General features: G+C 38.1%; 1 protein-coding gene across 1 annotated transcript in view; it reads left to right on the forward strand.

The window, feature by feature from the left end:
• CPED1 (cadherin like and PC-esterase domain containing 1) overlaps positions 1-23,177 on the forward strand; it is a 244,549-nt gene that overhangs the window by 106,813 nt on the left and 114,559 nt on the right. The window contains exons 9-14 of the mRNA XM_072146984.1: positions 3,591-3,743; positions 4,074-4,175; positions 6,659-6,819; positions 7,957-8,024; positions 11,336-11,365; positions 14,728-14,914. Of these exons, the coding sequence (XP_072003085.1) occupies positions 3,591-3,743; positions 4,074-4,175; positions 6,659-6,819; positions 7,957-8,024; positions 11,336-11,365; positions 14,728-14,914 (701 nt within the window). The remainder of the gene's footprint in view (positions 1-3,590; positions 3,744-4,073; positions 4,176-6,658; positions 6,820-7,956; positions 8,025-11,335; positions 11,366-14,727; positions 14,915-23,177) is intronic.

Raw genomic sequence — 23,177 nt, forward strand, 5'->3', positions numbered from 1 at the left:
TATAATTGGACTGCATGAACCTTCAATAGTTATACAGGTGGTCCCCTACTTAAGAACACCCGACTTATCATACGACCCCTAGTAACAAACTAACTAATGGATGTTGGTAATTTACTGTACTTTAGCCCTTTGTTACAATGATCAGCTGTAACAGTTATAAAAGGTGTCTGCAATTAAGCCTCATTGTTAATCCTGGTTCTTATGACAACCCAAAAAAAAAGAGAACAAAAAAATTTTGTCCGAGGTTACAATTATAAAATATACAGTTCCGACTTACATACAAACCTAAAGAACCTATTAAGTATATAACCCGGGGACCGCCTGTAGTCATTATCTATTATGATTGTAGGAAAATGCTTATTTTTTTTTTTCAGATTTCCTGACTGCTCCAGATTTAGCTGTGGTAACTTTTTATCTATTCTGTTCATTCCTGTGCTTAAAAGATGATGTTATTAAATGCATCATTAGCAGATGAACCCAAGCACATCTTCCTTTTATTGTAAGGATGGAGTAGCCATTCAATAAGTTTGCATTGTTGTTGTCCTACAATGTCAGAGCTGTAATGCTTCACTAACTCATCACTGCCTGAGGGTGATAGAGATTTATTGACATGCTCCAAAAGGTTACATTAAATTTCATTCCTAGACAGATTTGGGAAACATAATGCCAATTGCACTACTGCATGAATTGAAAGTCATTAATCATGGATGTTTATTACATGTTCTGTAAAAATAGGAATGTCTGATTCTTGTAAACTTATGCTGGTCTGATGTTCCATTAAGGTACACTTGACCTCACTAAACCAGTCCAATGAATTTGACAAAAATGTACAGATGCAAAAGCTAAAAAATGTAATACTATCTATGCACTGCAAATGTTTTTGGAAGTCAAAACTAGAAGTCAAGCATGAACAGAGAAAAAAAAATTTGTATCAATCCTATGTTGTAGATCTTCTACTGGTTTGAGTTACGAATCCAGGTGCAATCTAACAAACGTATTCCCACAATGGGTATGTTTTTATTTTTGAACACTTAAAATTAGAGAAACATAATCCATATTACCTAATTCCTCTCTTCTAGAATATCATTAAGATTTGCCAAAACTACAGGCTCATGGCTTATTTACTGTAACTTGGATGGTAAATCTACCACACGGACATGATACATTTGGGTCTGACTCAATGGAGTGTGAAATTTAATTATTTTCCAACTTCTGCCAAAGTTGGGTTGTGGTTTGGGTTGTGAATTCCCTTTTCTATATTTAGCCCCATTATATCTCCTCTATTAATGACACTGAAGATTAGTGATGACCAGTCCCGTTAAAATTTAGGTCTAGCTGAGTTTGTCCAAATCAGAACTTGTAAATTCTTTTCGTGTATCAAACCGACCTCACCGGTCCTGGTGCTGATCGTGGTGTTAACCGGAGTAATGGGAAGTTTAAACCCCAGTGTTGCGTGTGTACCACCATTTTGGGGGGAATCGTCACTCCACATGATGTAGCGACAATCCTCCCTACAATGACATCATGGATGCCAGTGAGTTTATGGCAGCCCTGCATTGGTATACATGCTGCCAATATTACTGACAGGAGGGGATAAAAGCTGAACAAGAATCCTGACCCGAACTTCAGTGTTGTGTTTGAGGGAACATTGTAATTCGGGTCCGCTGGTGAAAAAAAGTGAAAAAAGGAAAAAAAGGACATTGCTAGGATGCTAGGATTATTAAGGACATCTAAAGCACCTGTATCAAACACATCTGATCAACAAGAGTTTCAGAAAGCACTATTTTAAAGGACTCTTTTTCTTTCTCCAAAAATTGGGGACTTTAATAAATAAACCATTGTATAACGTGGGGTTGTTTCAGTGTAAACGGCTCCTCTCATTTTGGAAAATGCCTATGAGCACATTTCTAGGAATTGCTTATAAAAACGCTTACCTTTCTAAATCGACAAGATAAAGGTTTTATTGTGGCAGTCAGAAATTTGGTGACTTCACGAAGTCTCAAAGACCAGTTATAGTTTTAATGTCAGAGGTAAAAAACACTGAAACTAAACTCCTTGAGACATCTCTTTATTATTATTATAGAATTGTCTTTGTGTCAGAAGTGTTTTCATTCATATGTCACATTAGGATTCAGTATTACATTACCTCAGCCGCCCGTCAGCTCACAGCAGTGTGAATAGGCCCCAAGAAGCCATGGGGCAGTGCTGTTGAAGTCTCCAAATGCATTTTGGCTGAGAACACAAATGTAATAAAACCAGGAAGATAAATCCATTTCACTAAATGATCTCAGATTCAGTTTTATATAAATCATATGGAATGAGTCCCAGCGGGATTTCTTTATTATTCTCACAGCTGCAAAACTGCTTAGTTATACCCTAAAAAATAGAATCAGATTTATGTAATAAATAATAGTTTTGGTCATGAATAGTTTACAGAATGATGGACTAGGAAAGGCCTAAAACAAAAGTAGTTCAGAACTGCTAATTCCTACTGGATATATTTTGTGTTCTACGGCACTTAAAGATCCACAATTTCTAAAATATATTTAGTAATTATAAAAGGTAAAGACATATAAATGGGTAGTATAATCGTAATAATTTATTACATCAATGGCTTCATATACTTCCTCCCTCCTGGCCATGGTCTAAAGTTTCTGACCTCTTTGCTTTTGAAGGCTCAGGTATATACAGTTACAGTAGCTTTCTGAAAATATTCAGATTTTTTTACCCAAACTATTGGAAACACAAATAGTGGTTTACACCATAAATGTAGTACATAGTTAGGGCTCACCCCGTGCAGTTTTCCTTCTGATGGTAATGTGTGCGTTTTCTCCCATTAACAACACTAGTGATGTAATATTTCTGCTATACAGACAGTTACATACAAGATAGGGTCCATGGGTTTATACTTAAGTTGAATTTGTATGTAAGTCGAAACTGTATATTTTATAATTGTAGATCAAGACCAAAAAAAAAAAATTTGCCCCAGTGACAATCATCATTAAAAAATTTTTTGCTGTAATGGGACCAAGGATTATCAATAAAGCTTCATTACAGACACCTTACAGCTGATCATTGCAGTCTGGGACTAAATAAAAGCATCCAGAGAGCTTCACCAGAGGTCACAGTGGGCAGAGGGGTCCGTCTTTAACTATGGGTCGTCTGTAAGTCAGGTGTCCTTAACTAGGGGACCGCCTGTATATTGTTCATTCCTGCCTGAATTAATTGGTGTATATCAACATGCTCTTTAAGCCCCTGTCTACGAACCACTCTATACAGCTCCCATTATATAATCAGCTGGATGGCAGGATTGTGGGGTACAGGACCCAGAGAGATTAGCTGATGGCATTGGCGGCTGCATTTGGAAAGAGGTGGTGTTCTATGTATGGTGTTATATTTTGTTTTTAAGGTTCCAAAATATGATACTATAATATATACTGTGTAGAATAAAGACACCATTCGGTAAAAAAGACATCAGAATAGCTATAGTCATCGTCAAAGATTTTGCTGTCTATATTTTTTATTAAATCCTTAAAAACAATGTACTGTGGCTCAATATTCTAGTAACATCTCAATGTCTTCTTTTCAAGGTGAAAGAACAACTTGTGTTAAATGATTTAAATGTGGATTGTTATGCTACTATGGAAACCGTATTGGAAGATACCTTTAATTTATTATTTCAAAACCATTTATTTGTTTTCTTAGACGCATTAGAAAAAGTAAAACACTGTCTTACTTTGAAGGTATGTCTTACCCCAAAATTTTCTTTTTTTTACTTTATTTCTCAGATATTTACTTAAAAATGATCACATCACATTTTTTTTGTAAAAGTGAATTTATAATATTTTCTATAAAATTAAATATAATGATGTCTCTATAACTCTTTCATTGGATGTCACATGTAAAGCTGCTAAGTGATTTATTCTAATAGGGGTGAACATTGTCTAGAATGAATATTATTAAGACAGATGGATGGAAAGCTTTAAAAGTTGTAAACTGGACATGGAAAAGAGAAATCTTCATAAAGTTGCATTCCTTAATATTAATTTATATGTTGTAATTTTTTTTTTTAGAAAACTTGTTGGATAGACTCCATTCTTGCTTTTACATGGGAACAAATGGATAACTTAAGTTCTTTGTTACAGGAGCAAACAAAATTGGAAAAGTTTGAGATGGTAATATATTGTTTCTTAATGTTAGTCATAACAGTGCCAGGATTATTGGTTGTCATATGAGATCAGCCCAGAATTCTTTTATTAAGAGGCACACAGCCTAATTTTGATTCAGAACTTTAAGGTCTTGGATATAATATTAGAAGTAAGAATATTTTCAAGATACAAGAATATGTAACTATTAAAGGACAGACTCTGTGTAAGGGCTAAAACACAAGGCTGTTAGTTCGGGAGCCATTTGTCATATACAGCCAAGCTCCCACATTGACAGCACAGGCGACTGCACAGGCACATATTTCGCATATTGCACTAAGGGGTTAATGATAAGAATCTTTTAGATTGCATTGGGCTTGTGGTGCTGTGAGCTACAAGGATATGAATTGAGGATATGGCCAGTTAAAGATGTATTTGAAAATCCAGTTCCTGCCTATATCTTCAACATGACACCAAAGGCATGGTTCTATCTGCTATAGAAGAGAAGGTAGAGGCATCTGAAATGACTCTCCCACCGCAGTCTGATGATAGTATTTCATACAGTGCATTCCAGGTGAAGGTGATCGCTGCTAAAGGGAGATTTACTGGTTGCTTATTTTAGGGGCTCACTTATTTTTTTCCTCTGCACTATGGATATAGCGGATAAAACATTATAAGTACAACTTCTAGCATGTTATTAGGTGAGTTATTATTGTGTTTGTTTAGATAACTGTTAGACGACAGTGTAATGGTAATCAATGCAGAACTGCAGATAATTCCATAAAGTTCACCTATTTTTTGTGTATAGTTTTTTTAGTGCATGCCACTTTATGGAAAAGTACAGCTGAATGTGTTTCCATTCAGCATAAAAAATATACACCTACATATTCTAGCCTGAGGCCAAAAGGGTTCTCTTTTGGCCTGCAGACATTGAATTGGGACCTATGTGGATGTTTGTCCAGGTGCATTCAGCAAATGGACACTGCAAAATAAAAATGATGGCTTCTTCCTCAGATCAGCAAAAGATTAACTCTGTGGGCTGAACCGACTGAAACTGGTGATATCAACATATGCTTCTACTTATCAGATAAATCAACAATTGTACTGAGCTCCTATTAGTTTTTCCTGAAAGCACCCTGATGGTGAAGCTCCAAATCAACAACCATGTGGGCTTCATTAATATTCGATATAATAAAAAGTGATTTAGGATAAATTTAGTGACACACATCTTCTTTGAGTGATTTCTTAAATAAATCTTGAAAAAGAAAATAGCAATGCATGTTAAAACATATGTTTATAGACAGAAAGATATATGGAAAGCAGCAAAATCAACAGTGAAGTAAAACAGTACCCCAAATCTAAGGTATGTTTATTCAGCCAAATGTTATACCGTACAAGAGATAGATATGGATATATATCTGTTCCAAGTCCTCCTTTATATTTTAGCATCGCACATTCATAATCCTTCTATTAACAGGACACTTGTGGAGTGATGCTGAACTCTTCACCGGCGCTTACACACAGTCATCAGTACATTATTAGCAAATACTTGGCTGATGATGGCCGTGATTAAAAACAGAGAACTCAGGCAACACTGCCATTAATTTTTATCATGATATCCCACATATCTTTCAGCTAAATGATGAAGACAGGGCAGAAGAACAAAAGTAATTATGTAATGAATGCTTTCAAGGCCAGACCAGTCACAACACACAACTGCTATAACTCTTGAATCATCTTTAACTAAACTCATACAGAAAGGGTATAAGGCAGTCAGGATGAGGAAAATATTGCAGCTAAAACCCCATCTACCAGAAGTTGACATTGACCATGTGCTGAGTGTCCTATAGATGCATTGTACAGTCAGATCCATATCATACACCCTAATGGCACTAGGATATTGTCAGACAATTAGAAGGTCTAAAATATATTATTTTAAAACATAAACATATAACAATACCATAAATATCCACCCCTACAAAAATGTTGTCATAAAAAATGTTACTTGTAGTTTTGGGAATCAGTTTATTTTATTAACTAAAGTAATTTGAATTACAGATGTAAAATAATTTCTTAAGATACTACTCCTGGTCAAGCCTGTAGCATATTGTAACGTAACTTGCCATAAAAGTACTTTACTGTTTTTGCCCTTGTTATCTAGTATCCAGCAATTTTGCCTTATTTGCCTAATTTTGCAAAACATGTCAGAAAAAGTTTAAAATAATTGAAAAAACAGCTCATTTTTAAGGATGGCACACCAAGTTACTTATTCAGGAATCATGAGCCATTCTTAATGGCATAACACTGCACGGACATGATAAGGTAGTTGGGTTAAATTTACAACTCAGTAAATAAAAAGTTTTGAATTCCTAGAAACTAGTCTCAGGTTCTACGCCTAAAACCAGATTTGCTTTCTCCCATGCCTTTCAGTATGTTAGGTGGAGGTGTGTAATTAATAGGTGATAATAATAAAATATTAAATATGATTACTCTTTTTTTCTATCCATTTACAGATTTATCCTTCCAATTCTGTTATACTAAAAGCATTAAGACATGAGCTTTACCACAGAGTTGACCAAATGGAAAATCTCAGATCAATCCTGACTCTACATGACTTTCTCTCTGACTTGTGTGAATGTCTACAATCCTTAGAAGAACTCAATTTGACAAACAGGTACGTTACATGTAAGTTGCGTTTTTCTGTTTTAGAAAATAAGACAATGTTGAAGATGTATAAGTTATCCCTGGCAGATTACAAAGGTAGCCTTAAAGGTCTTTAGTCATTATTCAGGACAGTTTTACTACAATTTTAAACCAACATTTGAAAACTTTTAAAACTCAGCAACTGTTTGAAGAATAAAACAGCTGTTTTTATCATTCACAAGTACTTTATTAAGTAAATATTTGTGAAGGATTGAAGAACTATACATATGAGAAAAAAGTAGTGGTCATATTGCCATTTTCGACCTAACTTCCTTTCAGTAATCCTAATGTAGCACTATAGTTGGTTATTTTTGGCTTGGATTGGTCAATTTTCATACCATAAATGCAGTACCAGTACATAGTACCATAAAGACAACACCAGAACAATGCTTGCACCATAAATACAGCTACAGAACAATATTCATACATTAAGTACCGCACCAGAACAATGCACATCCCACGAATACAGCCACGAACAATGTTTTTACCATAAATATATCCCCAAAACAATGCTTGTACCACAAATACTACACAAGAACAATGATTTTACCCTAAATGTAGCATAATAATTTAGCTCAATAAATAAATTCTAACGTATGCAACTACATTTCCTTGTATGAAATTTGTATTCTTGATATTAAAGATTTTTGTCGTTGGTAGAAAAAGAGGTTAAAGGGAACCTGTAAACGGATTCACAATGATCTACATTGATTCACAATGATCTAGAACAGCCGTGCACAAGGAGAAAAGTCTGCGAGTGGCTTTCCTCCATGCTCGACTAAGTCTGATTGGTCTTTAATTTTACACATAGAGGAAGAGACCTGCCAATCATTGCCTACATGAAAATAGAAGAGAATCGACTGCTTAGGCTCCCTTTAATGTGAACATCAGATTTTGTGCATGTTAAAACCAATCTTTGCAATTTTTCTTTTGTAATGCACTATTGGATATGCTGCTAATGGCCAATTTATTTCGGAATTTTCTGAAACTAAAATATTAATTTCATAAATCTGCATATGCATGGCATTCCCCCAAGCCCTAGTCATGCTGTATGAGGGGAGCAAGCTCAATACCACTGCTATTAATAACTATAAAATTTTATTTATAGACAAAATTTTCAACACAAAGAAGAGATTGAATTGTCCAATGTTTCAATGCAAATTGAAAAGTTATCAGGTTAGTATACATTTCCCTTATTGTGCTTGGGTATGGATTAAAGGAAACCTACCATAAAAATACATCATTATAAACCAGGGACACTTACTCATAGATCCAGGCATTGTGACTGGTAATCTTCTTATATATGTTATCCATGGCCTCCTTCCTACTAAAATCAACCTTTACAATTATGCTAATGAGATAGAAGGGGACTGTGGAGGCATTACAAGAGCCCCTCAGTGCTTCAGATTAACAGGCTGTTTGTTACAATGTATGGGACCACTCCCCCCTCCCTGTGTACTAAAAATTCCTCTGCTGCAATGAGATCATGTCAGGCAGAGGGAGGTGGAAGTGCTGAGGGAGCAAGTAGGAGACAATGTAACAGCCTGTGCTAACAGCATGCATGCGCTCTGGTAACACCTTAACACCCCAGAGCCTTTCAGGATCATTAGCATTATTTTAAAAGTTGATTTTAGTTAGTTGATGATAGTTACTGAAATGTATGGAAATGCAGCATAACCTACTGTTTGTGTGCCGGCCATGCATGATGTTTGTTTTTGGAAAAATGGTATGTTTTATAGGACAATCAAGGAGACATATGAATCATTAATTAATATTTAAATCTTTCTGGGAAGGAATGGAAAAAAACCTGAAATTTCTCCATTGACATTTTGCACATTCAATTTTTATGATTCACTTTGACATTCAACATAATAAATGTATTCTTGGGACTTGTTTGTTTATAGCAAAAGTTCATTTTCGTAATATTTTACTAAACTTTAACTACTTTTACTAAGGAAATAATAATATTTTTCTGTATCATGTTACTTTCCAAACATTGTAAGAAGATTTTTTAGATTTTTGAGAAATCACCACTTTTTCTAATTTTTGCATTTTTATAAGATTTTTAACGGTATTTACCATATGTGGTGTTGATAAGGTGTTATTTCTGGTGTTACAGACACATCAATGCCAACTATAATTATATTTTAGTAAGGGATTCATTATTTTTGCCAACTTTTTAAAATTAAGCTTTATTTCAATTTCTATACATATTTTTTTTAAATGGCATAAGTAAAATGTCTGTTGACATCCACAACAAAACAAAAAAACATGGATGGCTAACAATGGGCTTATACAAGTTTTTTTCTACACATCATTTTTTAGTGCAGTAGTAATATTACAATTTGAAGTGAGCCTTGTACATTACTGATGACATGTACACAAGTTCTGTACATCCAGTTTTGTAACTGAATGCAGATTTTCGTCTTCTAAATTCCATGCATCCAGTTCTAAACACAGCAAAAATCTAACCAGTGTTATAGAAACTAGACCTTGGGTTTCCTTCATTGGTAATGATTTCCAGAACTGAAGTCTGAATGAACCGGAGTGAACTTTGTGCTTCACAGACAAATTTACTGATAAAATGTTGGAGAACATTAATTTTATTTCCTTCGAGAATCTCAAACTTGGTTTGACTGTTTGAGGGTAGGAAATATGGTATGATCATCATTATGGTATCTTCGAAGTCTCCTAAACTGTTCTGACACGTACATAAGAATATCAGAATCTATATACTTCAAGGTGAATAATTCCAAGTCATCAGTACTTCCATGAGGAATAACTGCTTGTAATCTGAGATGTTAATGTTTCCCACCCTTAATTTGTCTTTCCCATTACTATTTGGTTATAGCTTAGTTTGTCTTTCAACAATTAAGTACCTATTATGGTGATATAGAACTATACTTCTCTAATGAAGTGGAATGCAAATGATACTAGGCTCTGTATAATATTTAATACAGAGGCAGATGGTATACTCTTACATTAGGATTTGTGGAAGCTGCAGGTTTATCTTATAAAAGACTCCCCCAGAAGAAGCCATCTTAGTGGCGAAACACGTGTCGGGGTTGGTCTCTTTCTCCTCTGCCCGTGGTCAGTAATATTTTACCCTTTGTTCCCCTGCCTTACCCTTATGTACCCATGTACTATTTGTTTGGATTCCTGTTTAATACAGGATATTGCTAACTTTTTGGGACTTTAACTCATTATGGTCATTTGTGCTATTATAGATGTGGGAATGATTTTTGTTCCTGTTATACAGCACTGTAAATTGATGTTTTATAGGGGTTATTAATTATGAACATATTGTTTACACCCGGGCATGTGCAATGAATCTTTTTCTGTTTGTCTCCCAATCTGATTGATAACCAGTTTTTATCCATGCCGTTTGTTTGTTGGATACAATAAAAATTCATTATTTTTCCAATATGGTTTCATGCATTTATTGGGTGAATATTTAATAGGTGTGTATTCATACTTAGAGTTGTGGATACATAGCCCTTTCTTCCCACCTCTATTTTGTGTTTTTTGGTATAGTAGTTATAAAAGGCTAAGGAAGATGAATGTAAATAAAAGTATATGCACTTGGGCAGAGAAAGAAAATAGTACAAAAAGGTTTTATACAGTGAATCACTGAAAAACTGCAGCAGAAGAAGACTTGGTGGTATTGGTGGATGGTAAACTTAATTTTAGTCCCCAGAGCCACACAGCTGCCTAATGCATATAAATGAATATGTCACATGCAATTAAAAATATGGCATATATTATATATAGAGATGTAAATTAGGCCTTACAGGAAATCTACCATTAAAATCAAGCATTGTGTTATCTATGGCCTTGTTTCTTCTAAAATACACTCATACACTTATGAGCCAGAAGGGATACCCTAGCCCTTCCATGCTCTGGCTTTACAAGCTGTGTAATACACAGTAGTGCACTGTGCAGAAGCACATCTTAGTCTCACCCCTGCACTTCCTGTAATCTCAGCAGCATTAAAAGTTTAGTTTAGAATGAAGGAGAAATCTACATTTTTATTTATAGGTACATGGTAATTTTGGTCTGAAAGTCTGGTGCAGCCTCTCATAACAAGTTTCTGAGCGGAACCAGGACTCAGGAGGATTGAATTGGAGGTTCTTGATGGATAAGAGAAGGTGCCCTAGATCTCATGGCCATACCCATGGTACAACAAAATGTTTATTTGCCTAAGAGTGAATATTTCTCTGGCCATTCAAGCCAGGCATTTTCTGAAAAAATACAAGCTTGTGATATGGGATATATAACCAATAAGGCCATATATGTATATTGAGAAATAATGAAATTAAAAAACGGTATTATTAAATTGACCAATGCAGTGCCGGTTAATATATTTAGTATTTAATATATTGCAGTGCTGGTCTGCTCTGCTTCATTGAAACCAGAATGAAACCATTTTATTTGCTATAAATACATTATGAAGATTCTTTAAAACACTATACTTTTTACTTTTTCAGACTCAAGGAAGTTGAGGAATTGCAGTGATGGTAAGTAAAAATTCATATTCTCAACTATTGTCCACTTATTATGATAATCATTTACATAGTAATTGTTGTCTTTTTTTGATGCAGTAGCCATAGAAATATTTATTGTCAGTAATGAACTGTTATGTAAGATACCTTAGATTGGCCAGCGTCTCACATGCTTTGGCAGTCCATGGTTTTGAGTTCTTTTCAGCTTTTACTTCCATGATCTATAGCAAAATCTATTATCTATATTTCTCTTAGAATGCAGCATTTAAGGTTGCAGTATAATCACAGTTATGTGTATTACTCCTAAAGTCTATCAGATCCAGAGGGAATAATAATAGTTAACACCACATAATACCTGGTATCTTCCAGCTAAAGCTAAAGAGAAATCAGCTCCCCCCTCCCTAAGAAAGTCTCTTAAGCATCACTGCCAGCCTCTCTCTCAGCCCCTTTATTCGTCCCTCCCTCAGGTATTTCCTTCAGTGAATCACACATCCAGCATCTCTCTCAACTCCCTCATTCATAAGGGGGTCTGGGTTAGCAGTGTCATCATCAGTGAGGAGGTAGGGTAGCTTAACTCTAAGCCGGAGCTCACCTGCCTCCATGACTGGATCTTTAGCAACTGAATGCATCAATATTATTTAGAACAGAGGTCCCCAACTTTTTTTGCACCAGGGACCGGCTTTAAGCTAGACCAGTTTTCCATGGCCCGTTGGGGGTGGGGGGGGGCTTTGGTCATATGGGGTGGGGTTATGGAGGGGTGGACCTTATAACATAAGATATCAGGGAGTGTCCGGACCAGATCCATCATATTGATTTGGTGTAAAAATAAAGCAATGCAAAATGCATACAGCGTATCGCCATGTAGTGTAAAATGCATATAGCGTATCGCCATGTAGTATAAAATGCATACAGCGTATCGCCATGTAGTATAAAATGCATACAGCGTATCACCATGTAGTATAAAATGCATACAGAATACCGCCATGTAGTATAAAATGCATCCAGCGTGCCACCAAGTAGTATAAAATGCACACAGCATGCCACCAAGTATTATAAAATAGATACAACGTACCGCCAAGTAGTATAAAATGCATACCGAGTACTGCCATGTAGTACAAAATAGAAGCCCTGATAAATATCACAAATGCTGCATATACATACAGCATATATACACATAAACAAACAGTAGATACAGCATATACACACACACATACATACACATATATACACACACACACATCTATACATACTTATAGATACACATATATGTATACACACATCTATACATACACATATATGTATACACACATCTATACATACTTATACATACACATATATGTATACACACATCTATACATACTTATACATACACATATTTGTATACACACACATCTATACATACACATATATGTATACACACACATCTATACATACTTATACATACACACATATGTATACACACACATCTATACATACCTATACATACATACATACATAGAAGTTACCTTACCGTACTCTTTTCTTCTTTTACGGTCCTGGCAGGTTCTGCCTTGTCCTCCGGCGGGGGGCTGGAGCCTGGGGGAACCGGAGCCTAGGGGGGCTGTCTGGGGGGGGGGGGTGACCGGAGCTGGTAGCTTAGGGTAGTATGCAGGGAGTGGGAGAACCCGGAGAGGACAGGTGGGGCTGCAGTTAAGGGGATGTTCCGGGAGTTCACAGGTGCCGTCCGGCAAGCAGGCGGATGTGCCGCCGGCGGTCATGTGCCGCGCTGCAGTGTGGGCGGGTAAATGTGCCGGCAGGCGCAAGGGTACATGTGTCGGCGCGAGCGGGGGGAAGTACCGGGCGCCTGTCATGGGGAAGTGCCGGCTTGCGGGGGGATATGCCAGCCCGCGGGCATGTGAATATGCCAGCTGCGGGACAGGTACATGTGCTGGCAGGGGGTTGTGCTAGCCGGAGCATGTGGCGGCGGGCGAGAGTATGTGTCCGCCGGCGGGCTGGAGCCCGGTGCTGCGCCCTCATCCATCATCCATACTCAACTCGCCTCATGGCAGGTGCGCCCCTGGGAGCAGGGAGCCGAGAGCCTGGAGGGGGGGAGCTCGGTGCCGGCAGGGTCTGGGGGCTGTGGTAAGGTGCCGGCGGAGTCGGGGGGTGGGTACAAGGTGCTGGCAGCGTCGGGGAGCAAGGTGCCGGACGGAGGGCTGCAACGTGGTCCCGTCCGGTCCTGGTCCGCGGACTGGCGGTTGGGGACCTCTGATTTAGTAGAATGGTGTCTCTAATCCCATGAATAATTGGATTGGGGGTGCTGGTGACAAGTTCCTTTTAAATTAAGTCCCTGACAATTCAACTGAAACCGCATACATTGCATAAATATGAATTTAATGTTAAACTGACATAAATGTATACAATTTACCAAAGAAAACACAAAAGATTACTTTCTAAGCAAAACTAAAGAGACACAAAAAAAATGTGTCGCTGGGGTCACTCTAAAGTAGGGCAGTGCTATTTACCTCTAAAGTCATAGGTTATTTACTTGTTTTTTCGGTGTCAGCAAACGTTAGTTCTGATACCAAAGAGCTGCTCCCATGGAGTAGTAATGCTCAGGCCAGCAATGATTATAATTATTCTTTTGTAAAATATATTGCTATACAATACAAGAGGAAAAGAAAAAAAACTTACATTTCTAATCATTAGGTGGCAAGGGTAAAACAAAAAAGAAAATCACTAGAGATGCACAAATCTAATTCTAGGCTCTCTCCCCCTTTGTTGGGAAACCATACTTGTTTCTTTCTTATTTCTTTATCGCCTAGTAATAGGCCATTTTTATAATCAGGACAACTGCCCCATCCATGAGCAACAATAAATGTAGCCACAACCACTACCTTGATAAAATAATTTTGTTCTTAGGATTTTGTTGTGAAACAACCATCCTAAAATAGCACTGAGAATGGGGTCTTAACAGAGGTTCAGTATATTCAAATATTTTCCCCAAAAGCTTGTAATTCGGGGGTAGGACCAATTCACATGTACAAAGTATAAATACACATAGAGCACCTGAAGCAGCCAGAGTCATCTCTGATCCCCATTTCATGCAAATAATTTTTTTACACGTTGATATATTGGTAGCCATTTCACTTTTGGTCAAATGCTCCAACTAAATTTCCCATCTATTCTGCAAATATAAACAATAAACAATTTTTAATAAACAATTAATTAAAATGTAAGAATATGTGCTCCTACTAAATTGATTGTACTATTTTATATTTGTATATGTCCGCCACATAATAAATTAGAAAAAGACAGTGACTTTTTTCCCTCTTGTACTGTGATATAATTGCTAGGAAATTTCCAGCAACTCATCGCTCCTTTGTGTCTTGGAACAGATAATGATACACTATCTTACATCAGTCGTATCTTCAGCAATCCTCCTCTGGATCTGACTCCTGAATTCAACCCAAAGATCAAAGACTACTATGCAGAGCTGCCATTTGATGTAGTGACAGTGGAAATTGGAGCAGAGCCTGTAAACTGCAAAAGCCAAGTGCACCTGGATGACAAGAATGGACCACAGTAAGCAATGACTGGTGTTTGCAGAAATTAGTATTGGGCATTTTGATCTCAACTGCTTAGATATAATGTCTGTATCTATGGAGATATAGTTGAGCTAAATCTGACTAAAATCTCTCGAACAATGGTGCCTAGAAACACAGTTCTGGTGTTCCATCATAACATGGTTTTGTTTCTAGGTGAATAGAGATCCACTGTTAAAGTTGCAGTAAAAATACATTTTTATATACAACTTTAAATTCCTAACTGCAAATTTAACAGTGGATATCACCGGCACCCTATCACCTAGAAACACAATACTGATCAATATATATTTCAAGAGAGAAGATACATGTTTAGAAAATGCTTTAACCCCTAGTCCCTACGGCTAGATGCTAAGCGCACAGGGACGTGCTATAACGTCCTGCTTCTGGCACTGGCTCACGAACGGAGCCAGCACCAGAATCAGCGGCTGCCAGCTGTCTATCACAGTTGACACTGCACGCTAACACCCACAATCGGAGCTGACTAATAAATACATAAAAATATAAGCCCCCAAAATGTCACTTTCCCATAAAAACACTTAATAAAATATAAAAAACACAAAAAAACCCACATATTTGGTATTGCCACGTCTATAACAATATTTATAATAAAACAGAATTGTTACTGGACCCGCACGGAAAACGCTGGAGGAAAAAAAACGCAAAAAACACTCAGAATAAGATAATTTTTAATTAATACCTCTAAAACAATGCTCTAAAAAGGGATAAAAAGATTTTCTGCACTCTAAAATAAGCCCACTAAAAAGAACAACTCTTCTCCAAAAAATAAGCCCCTAACCAGATTTGTCAGCCGAAAAATAAAAAAGTTATGTATATGAAAAGATGGTGATGCTAAAATGAATAAGATTTTCTCCAAATTAGTTTTTATTCAGTAAAATTGAATAAAATGCACAAAACCTCCACATATTTGGTATTGCTGCGTCCGTATCAATCTGCATAATAAAACAGAATCGTTATTAGATCGCAAAGTGAACCCTGTAAAAAAAAAAGATAAAAAAAGCTCCAAAAAAAGATCATTTTTAATTAATACCCTGTAAAAAATGCTCTAAAAAGTGATTTAAAAAATGTTATGCACTCTAAAATAAGACCACTAAAAAGAACAATCCTTCTCGCAAAAAATAAGCCCTTAAACAGATTTGTGAGGCGAAAAAGTTATGCATATGAAAGGCGGTGATGCTAAAATTAACAACATTTTTACCAAATTACTTTTTATTCAGTAAAAATGGGAAAAAAAATAAACTATTTTTATGGTATGTTAACGGCCCAAAAAAAACACATAAGAATTTCCCTAAAAATTGATGATTTTCATTTCCTCCACCAACAAAGAGTTAATAAAATCTCACCAATTAGCTATAGATGCCCCAAAATTACGTACCAGAAAAGTGCATCTTATGTGGCAAAAGAAATAAGCCCCTATAGGTCCACATTAAAAAAAGTAAAAAATTACAGCCTGTACAATGTGACATAGCAAATCTGATCTGCATGGCGCCTCCTTCCCTTCTAAAAAATTGTAAAAATATTACAATTTGCAGACTGCACCTCCATTTTGTTTTAACCCCTATAAAACACCTAAAGGGTTAACAAACTTCTTAAAAGTGGTTTTTCATACGTTGAGGGGTGTAGTTTCCACGGGGTTATTTACGAATCTAGCTATTATTAGGCCTATCACAGTCAATTAGAAGTTGAGCAGGTCCATTTAAATACAGGTTTTTGGTGATTTTACAAAAAATGTGAAAAATGGCACCCAAATTCTGAGCCTCATAACATTCTAGTAAAATATGTGGAATCTTAAAAAACCATCCAACATAAAGCAGAAATTTAGGAAATGTAAGTTAATAATTTATTTGGGTGCTATCTGCATCAAAAGTAGAGAATTTAGAATGTTGAAAATAAAGAATTTTTTCAACATTTTTGCCAAATTTAGTTTTTTTCATAACTAAGCACAAAATATTTCAACCAAAATTTTAAATTTGAAGTACAATGTGTCACAAGAAAACAATCTCAAAATCTCTGTGATATCTCATAGTGTTCCAAAGCTATAACCACTTATAGTGACACAGGGCAGATTTGAAAAATGGGACTGCGTCCTAAAGGCCAAAATAGGCTGAGTCCTGTAGGGGTTAATAAAACTGTAGTTGAAGCTTCAGTAATCTATTGATGCCTATGGTTATTTCACTAAATTCTGTTACCACTGTCCATAAAAGATGACCCAACAGTCATATACAAAAATAAAAAAAAAACTCCAGAAATAAAAACAGGTTAGGGTATAGTAATGGTTTTCGCCACCTCCTCACACAGCCAGCACTCCCAGGTCCCCTTCTTCTTGCACAGCTTACCCCCCCCCCCCCCTCCATGTCTCCTGCTTGTAGTAGCACCTCCAGATATCCCTCCTCCTCACAGGGCTGGTCCTATGTAAACCTACATATCTAGCACCACCATGTTTCCTTTTCCTCGTACAGCCAGCCACGAATGTCCCTCTCTCCCTAACCAGCACTCTCGGTCATCTCCTTCTCACACAGCCTGCCCTCATATACAGGCAGTCCCCGGGTTACATACAAGATAGGGTCTGTAGGTTTGTTCTTAAGTTGAGTTTGTATGTAAGTCGGAACTGTATATTTTATCATTGTAATCCTAGACAGAACTTTTTTTGGTCTCTGTGACAATTGGATTTTAAAAATGTTGGGTTGTCATAAGAATCAGGATTAACACTAAAGCCTCATTACAGACACCTGTGATAACTGTTACAGCTGATTATTGTAGCCTAGGACTAAAGTACCATAAATTACCAATATCCAGAGGTCCGTTTGTAACTATGGGTCGTATGTAAATCGAGTGTTCTTAAGTAGGGGACCTCCTGTACTCCTCATTTTCACTGACAGTACCCCCATATCCACCTCTATCCTTATACAACCTGCATGATGAATTATTATCCAGGACCTGTGATGATGTCATTCCAAGGCCTGGAGGAAGATTTATGGTGTTTACATAATTCATTGTGCTTTTCAAAATTGCAATCAATCTAGGCAATATTACGTTATCTTCAGCTCTGTTTTGTTCACACTATGCTCTGGTTTATGAATAATAAAAACATCCTTTTAAAATAAAAGTGAATAAAGATCGCTACTGAGGTATGGTCTTGGTTAAAGTAAAATCACTTCACATTATCTCATACAGTATATATTTAGTAACACCAAAATGCGGGCTACATGTGCTGAAAGGGATAACAGATTAGTACATTTACTCTCCATTATGGCATCGCCATGATGCACTCCTGGAGGAGGTTCCCTTTCTTTTCCCTTGATACGTCAAATCATAAATTGGCTATCAAATATTAGACACCTACAAACAGAACATAAGCCAATTCAAAAAATATATATTTACTTTATTACATATTTGTTAAAACAAAATATCACAGTACATATACAATTCAGCAGGAAAAAGCATGTGGGTCAATGGGGCTATCACATAGAAATGTTAAAAACATGTGGGACGGGATGGAAAGGTGGGGTACATAGTCATATGGATCAAAAACATATACAGTTTCGAATGCATAGTGCAATTCTAACCCAATGATGCGTCATTGTGCAAATAATGCAATAAAGTGCTTGCCATACAATTATATGTACACAGGTTCCCTACAGGTATGAAAAAATGCTCAATGCATGTGCAAATCCTAAAATGAAAGCATACCTTTAGCCATCATATACCTCCCGTCTGCCACAAACAGATTCCCCGACGCGCGTTTCGGCGCTAGCCTTCGTCTGGGGGTGTGGTTACTCTAGCTGCACCAGAGTTTTATCTGACTATCAGCCAATGGCAAAGAGGATCGCTCACCTGTTCTGTATTTCTATAGAGCCGGACGGAGCTGCGGCAGGCGTCCGCCCCCCGCCCGAGCCCAACCCCCACCACGTGACCGATCATGTGACGGTGACGTCACTGAGGGGCACGTGATCGGAGAAAGGTTGTCGGATCAGGGGGCGGGCCCCACCGCACTCGTGCGCACCCGGCCGGTGTTCTGATTGACAGGTGAGTGATTGAGATAATAAAATAGAGTATTCAAGGATTCGTGCTGGCATCCATACGGGGCGGAGTATGTGTCCAGAGAGAAATACATTACTATTATTGGATTTCAAAAGGATGTTTTTTACTGACGTATTGCTTTTGCGAACCCAATGGTTCTTTTATCTTTATGCCTATATATTAAATTTCAAATAAATAGTAACCATGGGGGAAAAGTGAGAAAACGTGCAAAATTAGTGAATTGACAAGTGAGGGAAGAGGGGGGGGGGAAGGGAGGGGAAGGAAGACTTGTGTGCTGGTGCTGGAAGAAAAGTGCGAAATTACAGTGAGGGATTTAATTATACCACATGGATCCCTAATCGTGTACACTTACAAGACTATAAAATTGCGTATTACAGAGTTAATATCATCACAAAATGTTGATATAACAAAAATTGTGTTGTGATAAGGGTGTGTAAAATAAGATTGTGATTTGATCACAAATTGGTGTTGGTGTGTGTGAAAACATTTATACCAGGTTATTCGTTTGTATATATAATAATATAAAAATGTAAAATTATAAAATTATAAATCTGTGTATCATTGAATTATCCATGTAAAACTAAAAAGACATCGTGCTAATATTATAGTGCAAAAAGAACTTTTTTTCTTCTTTTTTTCTCTCACAGAGTCAAAGCCGAAATTAATTTAGCAGGATATTACTGCATCAAATATTTTGAAGCTATCCAATAAATGGTACCACAATTGTTCATGCTCATGATTGGTATCCAGTCACTATGTGTGGCACAGTAATGGATGACAAGAGCACTCCTTAAGACCCTCGAGTCGCCATGATGTCATGTTCTGAAAAGCCTGCTAGATAGAAAGACGATAATTAAACTATCACAAAAGGATAAACTAGAAAAAAGATTAAAAGGGAAAACGAAATAGAAAAGGGTTTAAAAACCCGGTGCAGCCCGGGTCGGGAGTCAGAGGAATGGGGCATAGCTCAGGGTTTCGTTAAGACCTTGTGGGCTCAGTGTTTTAAGGGTCCAAATCCATCTCGTCTCACATTGCGCCAGCCTCTGCGCTACAGGGCCTCCTCTGATGTTACCTTCAATGTGATCTATACCGCAGACACGGAGAGATTTGGGGTTACAGTCGTGGAATTCCCTAAAGTGTCTTGCCACCGGGAGTCCATCGGTACAGAATTCAGGATTGTTCGCTGCTCTGATATCTCGTACATGCTCACGTACCCGGATCTTAAATTCCCTGGTGGTCATACCAATGTAGATCATGCCACAAGGACATGTGGCATGGTATACTACTGCCTTTGTATTACAGGAGATTGTATGGGTGATGGTGTATTCTTTTTGATCACCCGAGTCCTTAAAGGTTCTGGTTTGAATAATGTTGGGGCAGGCTACACAATGGCCACAGGGTTTGCACCCCCATTTGGGGCCTCGGTTGTCTAAGAAGGTTTGAACTTCTTTCCTCACATGGTGACTTTTAACTAGTGTGTCCTGTAGATTCTTAGATCTACGGGCTGCTATCCCTGGATGTACAGGGATATATTTCTGTATTATCGGGTCCGATCTCAATAGGGGCCAGAAGCGTTCTAGAATTTCTCTCATAGGTTGCCATTGTGAGTGGAATTTAGTTATAAACCTCACCTTTTGATCTTCTTTTTGTTTTTTCTCTGGGTATAGTAGTTGGATTCTAGATGTCGATTTGGCCCTGTGATAGGCCTTTCTCAGGCATCTCTGGCTATAACCACGATCCGCAAATCTTTGTCTAAGTTCTCGAGCCCGATGTTCAAACGCTTCATCTGTTGAACAGATTCTTCTCATACGTAAATATTGTCCTGTAGGAACTGCTGCAATGGTTTGTGGGGGATGGGAGGATGATGCATGAAGTAAGGCATTGACAGCCGTTTCTTTTCTGTAAACGTCCGATTGAAGGTATCCCAATCCGTCTTTTTCTAAAATGACATCCAAAAAGTCCACTTTATTTGTGTCACACTTATATGTAAGTTTGATATTTACATCATTGGAATTTAACCTCTGGACAAATGTGGCCAGCTGCTGGGTCGTTCCCCTCCAGACGATCAGGATGTCGTCGATGTACCGCGCCCAAAAGAGGACGCGGTCCATCTCGACATCCCGATCGCCCGTAAGGAGGTCCCTCTCCCACAGCCCCAGGAACAAATTGGCATATGAGGGGGCACATGCCGCCCCCATAGCCGTCCCCTGGAGCTGCAGGTAGAAGGATCCCCCAAACACAAACATGTTGTGGAAGAGAACGAATTCCAGCAGCTGTATCACGAAATTTTTCATGCCATCCTCCAAAGATGTAGTGCTCAAGAAAAATTGCACCGCCTTTAGGCCATCACAGTGTTTAATACTGGTGTACAACGATTCCACATCTAGAGTGGCCAGTATCATATCCTCCTCCATGTGCAGGCCTTCAATTTTTTGTAAAAGGTCTGACGTGTCCCTCACATATGAGGGTAGGCATTCCACTATATCTTTTAGGTGGTAGTCGATAAATTTGCCGACATTTTCAGTTAGCCCACCATTGCCCGAGATTATCGGGCGACCCGGGGGACAGTTGGAGTTCTTATGCACTTTTGGGAGTAGATACAAAGTGGGTGTTTTTGGTACCTTGACAAATAGTGCATCAGCACATTCTTTTGAGATCACTTTGTTTTTAATGGCTGCCTGTAATAGGGAGTTTAGTTCTCCCACAAATTTGTTAGTGGGGTTATACGTCAATTTCTGATAACAGGTTTTATCTTTTAATTGTCTTTGAACTTCGGCTTCATACATATGTCTCGGCCATAGTACAATGTTACCCCCTTTGTCCGCCTGTTTTATAACAACATCATCCAATTCTCTCAGATGTTTTAACGCTTTCCGCATACGCGGGTTTAGATTGTCATGATGTATATTTCGTGGAATTTTCTCAAATTCCTGGGACACTAGTCTCACGAATAGTTCAATATTGGGATAGGCGGACAAAGGGGGAAACTTACGGGACCTTGGGCGGATACAAGCTGGAATCTTACCATGTGATGCTTGAGTATCCATCGATTCCTCCTCTAGTTCTTCAAGAATTCGAACTGCTTCTTGTTCCATAATTGTTGGGAAGATGTCTTTTGGGTCCTCAACATGGAACCACTTCTTATGGATGAGGGATCGGGCAAATATGTTTAGATCTTTTATCGCTGTAAAAGGATCAAAGCGAGCACATGGTGAGAAGGTCAATCCCTTCTCTAATACATGGATTTCATCCATAGTTAACTGATGGTTAGTTAGGTTAATTACTAGAGATGAGCGAACACTAAAATGCTCGGGTACTCGTTATTCGAGACGAACTTTTCCCGATGCTCGAGTGCTCGTCTCGAATAACGAACCCCATTGAAGTCAATGGGAGACTCGAGCATTTTTCAAGGGGACCAAGGCTCTGCACAGGGAAGCTTGGCCAAACACCTGGGAACCTCAGAAAAGGATGGAAACACCACGGAAATGGACAGGAAACAGCAGGGGCAGCATGCATGGGGGGGGGTGCTTAATCGCACCATTATGCCGAAATTATGGGCAACAGCATGGCCATGACAGAGTGACAGAATGAAGCTAGATAGCATGTAAAACATCCAATAATTGACCCTGACACTATAGGGGACGGCATGCAGAGGCAGAGGCAGCGGCAGCAGGCTAGAGAGTGGCATGGCGACATACCCTAATTGGACTCAGGCTTCAAACCAATGGGTGTCAGAGAGGAACCAAAGGAGGTGAGCAAGAAGTGCTCAAATAATATCGGTACATGATAAAAGTTTGCCAGTATATTTTGTGGATTACACAGCAGGGTGGCGACAAAGTTAACATGGAAGCCATGAAAACAACCCAAAATTCTGCCTGACACAGCTCGTTTGATAAGGGGACCATGTATGCTTACAGTTCATGCCAGTCGCTGCACTGGCTGCCAGTCTCCTTTCGAATACAGTTTAAAATAATAATAACCCTCATCCATAAAGCTCTGTATAATGCTGCACCCCCCTACCTCTCCTCTCTTATCTCAGTCTATCGCCCAACCCGTGCTCTTAGATCCGCCAGTGATCTTAGATTAACCTCTACCCTAGTGCGGACCTCCCACTCGCGTCTCCAAGACTTCTCTAGAGCTGCACCAATTCTATGGAATGCTCTGCCCTGGACTATCAGACT

Source organism: Engystomops pustulosus, chromosome 4 (assembly GCF_040894005.1).
Source record: "Engystomops pustulosus chromosome 4, aEngPut4.maternal, whole genome shotgun sequence".
NCBI classification, from domain to species: Eukaryota; Metazoa; Chordata; class Amphibia; order Anura; family Leptodactylidae; genus Engystomops; species Engystomops pustulosus.